The sequence below is a fragment of the Montipora capricornis genome, chromosome 6 (genome assembly GCF_036669925.1).
Source record: "Montipora capricornis isolate CH-2021 chromosome 6, ASM3666992v2, whole genome shotgun sequence".
Classification (NCBI taxonomy): Eukaryota; Metazoa; Cnidaria; class Anthozoa; order Scleractinia; family Acroporidae; genus Montipora; species Montipora capricornis.
Genome location: NC_090888.1, coordinates 59,157,085 through 59,160,440, shown reverse-complemented (window position 1 = coordinate 59,160,440; position 3,356 = coordinate 59,157,085). Strand labels below are relative to the sequence as shown.

Genomic DNA, 3,356 nt, shown 5'->3' with positions numbered 1-3,356 from the left:
GTAACTCATTCCATCCATGATGCTTAACGCCTTTAGCTTCGTTGAAGGAATGTTTTCTTCCACAGTGAAAAGGGCTTTTTCGCCGCAGTCTATGGAGGTCAAAAGATCGTATTGCATTCGGGTCATTTTTCTTCAATTTATGATAAAGTGACTAACCAAGTTTTGTTTAAAAGTGTTAGGGGACGTTTTAGTCCCTGATATGTTGGTAGTCCTTGTATGATGACCTATAATCGGGGCTATTTCTCTCCCCTTAATTCATTGTCAACTGCATTAAAGCAGTATGGACGAAGTCACACAAACCATGGCCTTTCAGTGTTCATTTAGTGAGCATTGGAAGTGTCCGAGTTGCGCCTGTTTTTATATATCACACTTCATGGCCAAGCACAGAGAAAATTATTTTAGGACAGTTTTGTCTCAGGCTGAAGACATCACACAATTGCATTGAGGTTTTCAAAGATTGTCCTTTACTCTTTGTGCGAAATGGGTTTTCAAATGTCGCTGTCATTCTTTATATACTGGTCGTGAAAACAGTATGCAAATAGTTTAGCTTGGTCACAGGGCATGCATGGATGCTCGAAATCACTTAATTTTGTCGGGTTTCTGCTGAAACCGTATCGGTGGACAGCCAAGGTAAAGTTGACAGACTATTAGACTTATCAACAGGAATTCGCAGATAACCTTTAACAGTTAAAAAATCATATAACTCCAAGGGTCAAACCACAGAACCATGAAATCTCCGGGAGTAGTATGACATCGATATTGCTAGTTTGGTACCCGCAATAGACTGAATAACTCTTTATCATATCTGAAGTGTATGGAAGTGTTTCGGAGAGGCGCAGACAAAACCAACGGAATGACGCCCTTACCGGATACTGTTGCTATATAGTTAATGTTTCACGATGTTCGCAGATCGCAGGAAAAATTCTAAAACTCTTATTCTTGTCCGTTTCCTTGGTACGTTTTCTTCAAAACTTCTGTCGACCACCATCTACTTGAACCTCGTTTTCTCAACAAATGTTTCAATTTCAATTCGATAAAAACTCAAAACACGACGTACAATACTGTAAATGATGTAATTATCGTTCGATCCGTCCCTTCATAAAATGAGCCGGTAATATTGCTATTACTGCACGTCTGATTTTTTTATGTAAATGGCGTTATTGTCCCTTGGTTTTTTTCTATTTTTTTCCATCCCTGGTTTTTGTTCAGTCAAAGGGCCTTCAATTCAGCGAATTTCATAATGTTCACTTGTTGCCCTCGTATACAGAAAACATGGATTCAACATAAATATGATTGTAACACAGATAAATGTATTGCTGCATGATGACCCGACAAGCACAAGCACTCTCTTTATTATGCCTCTGACTTAAGCATTTCACTGTTCAAACTTTTAATATGACTGCATTTTCGGATGTTGCTGAGTGTTTGCTGTTTGTTTCTGGTGAAAGATACTCCGGATGCAACAAGAAATCGCAGCGAAGGAGGTCACTTTTCGCGAAGTAGTTGCTGGTATACGACGAGTACCAGAAAATTCATTTGTTGACCATGTTAACGACCTTACAGTTTAAAATAATTAGTCCGTTGTACTAAGCCAGCGTACATGTTTCATTCTTGCCGGTCTACCTTAAAGGTTTGCTTGTACACTAAAGTTATTCAGTTTGGACATTATTAATATCATAGAAAGACAACAGTATTCGTTGGTGTTTTGTCTTAAAAAACGCCACAGCGTCAGTAGAGAAAATCCATGATCGAGAAATATTGTTATATCATCCAAAATCACTTTTTTTTTTCTCAGCTTATGTAGCGACAATTTTATGCGGCCAATTCAGTTTTAGACACCAATGACGTCTGCTGAGGTGACTGGTTCAAAAGCATCTTCAGGAGTACTTCATCATTGATATTTACGGCATCACTAGGCTATGGTGGGTTTGCAATGAAAGAGAATCGGACGATGTTAATAAAATTTGTGATTAATAGGAGCTAGTAGCTATACAGGTGTCATTGGAAATCGAACACGAAGTATCGGGACGACCGACTTCGCGGGGAATGACATTTTGAAACTGTCTCCCGAACCCTACAAGGCAACAAGGCAGCGACTTTTTTCCCTTTAAGCATTTTCTCTCTATACAATACATACATACAATACATACTCAGGGCCAATGAAACACGACGAAACGACAGAACAGAACAACAACAACAGCTGTTAAGAATCCCAACTGGCTGGAGGCAAACCAGTTGCCTATTTGCAAGTGCAGCTGGGAAGTTGAACCAGGGACTACCAGGATCAAATTCAACGAGTGGTCAGAGCGGGTCTTGAACCCGGGATCTCCGGATCTCAAGGCAAGCGCCCTAACCACTCGGCCACACTGCCTCGCTCTCTACTCCAGCGCCAGACATTAGTCAAGGTTACAATTTGCGGAACTTCCAAAAATACGCCGACCCTTAGCGTTATTGTACACCGCTTGAATTGATGTTCCTCAGGAAAAAATGGTACTAACTTGAACATATTTCTCGATGGTTCTACACATTACATTTACATTATCCAGGCTCTGTGTCCGTGCAGAATCAAAAAGCCATAAAAGGTGCCTGGCGGACCTTGCCCATCTTTGAGTTATTTTCACAAATGCCGGCTTTTGGGGACATGAAAACATGAGGGGCAGAAATGCAAAGCACGTTTTCAAAGTCTAGTGTATAAAATTTTTATCCATTTATAATATTATAATTGCATTCAAAAACAACAACCTCATGGTGATTATACCAACATCAAATTCATAGTGAACAAACAAGCGAATCATACTTTTTTTCATCTGTTACCTTGAAGTTTTTGAACGTGGCTATCTGTAACACATCCCCATTGGTTCTTCTCAAAAACGAAGGTACTATTTGCAGAGAAACACTGACAAACACAGGGCTGATCCGGATGGCTGTTGGCTTGATATGGTTGACACAACTCTTGGTGCGTCGAGGACGTATGGTTGCACAGTGTAGATGGAATTTCGAAGGTATCGCCCTGGTTCTGGCCTGTATCTCCTCCTCTCGTAATTACAAACATGTTCCTGATCATAAACACAGGTAGAATTTGGACAAACAAAATCGACAATTCCAATATTGTTAATTTTGTTGCGTTTGGCATTATCACAACGATAACACGAAGTTAAGGACTCCACATTTCGTAGCAGGAACTAGTTGGAATTTTGTTGTGAATGTTGAAAATGGGCATATCTATGTACTAGTGAAATTTCGACCATTTTCAATTCATAATGATAATCAATTGCTTTGACCTCGCTTCGTTGGCAATTGTATGATCATGCCAACTTTGCATGAGACATTTGATGTTGTTCTGCTCTTCCAAGACT

At 39.9% G+C, this 3,356-nt stretch overlaps 1 protein-coding gene across 1 annotated transcript in view; it reads right to left on the bottom strand.

The window, feature by feature from the left end:
• The window catches only part of LOC138052684 (uncharacterized), a 15,122-nt gene extending 11,766 nt beyond the window's left edge, over nucleotides 1–3,356 (bottom strand). Inside the window, exons 1-2 of the mRNA XM_068899235.1 lie at nucleotides 2,815–3,356; nucleotides 1–89 (exon numbers count right to left, since the gene is read on the bottom strand). The exon at nucleotides 1–89 is cut by the window's left edge and continues 177 nt beyond it. Coding sequence (XP_068755336.1) covers nucleotides 1–89; nucleotides 2,815–3,133 — 408 coding nt within the window. The 5' untranslated portion in view covers nucleotides 3,134–3,356. The remainder of the gene's footprint in view (nucleotides 90–2,814) is intronic.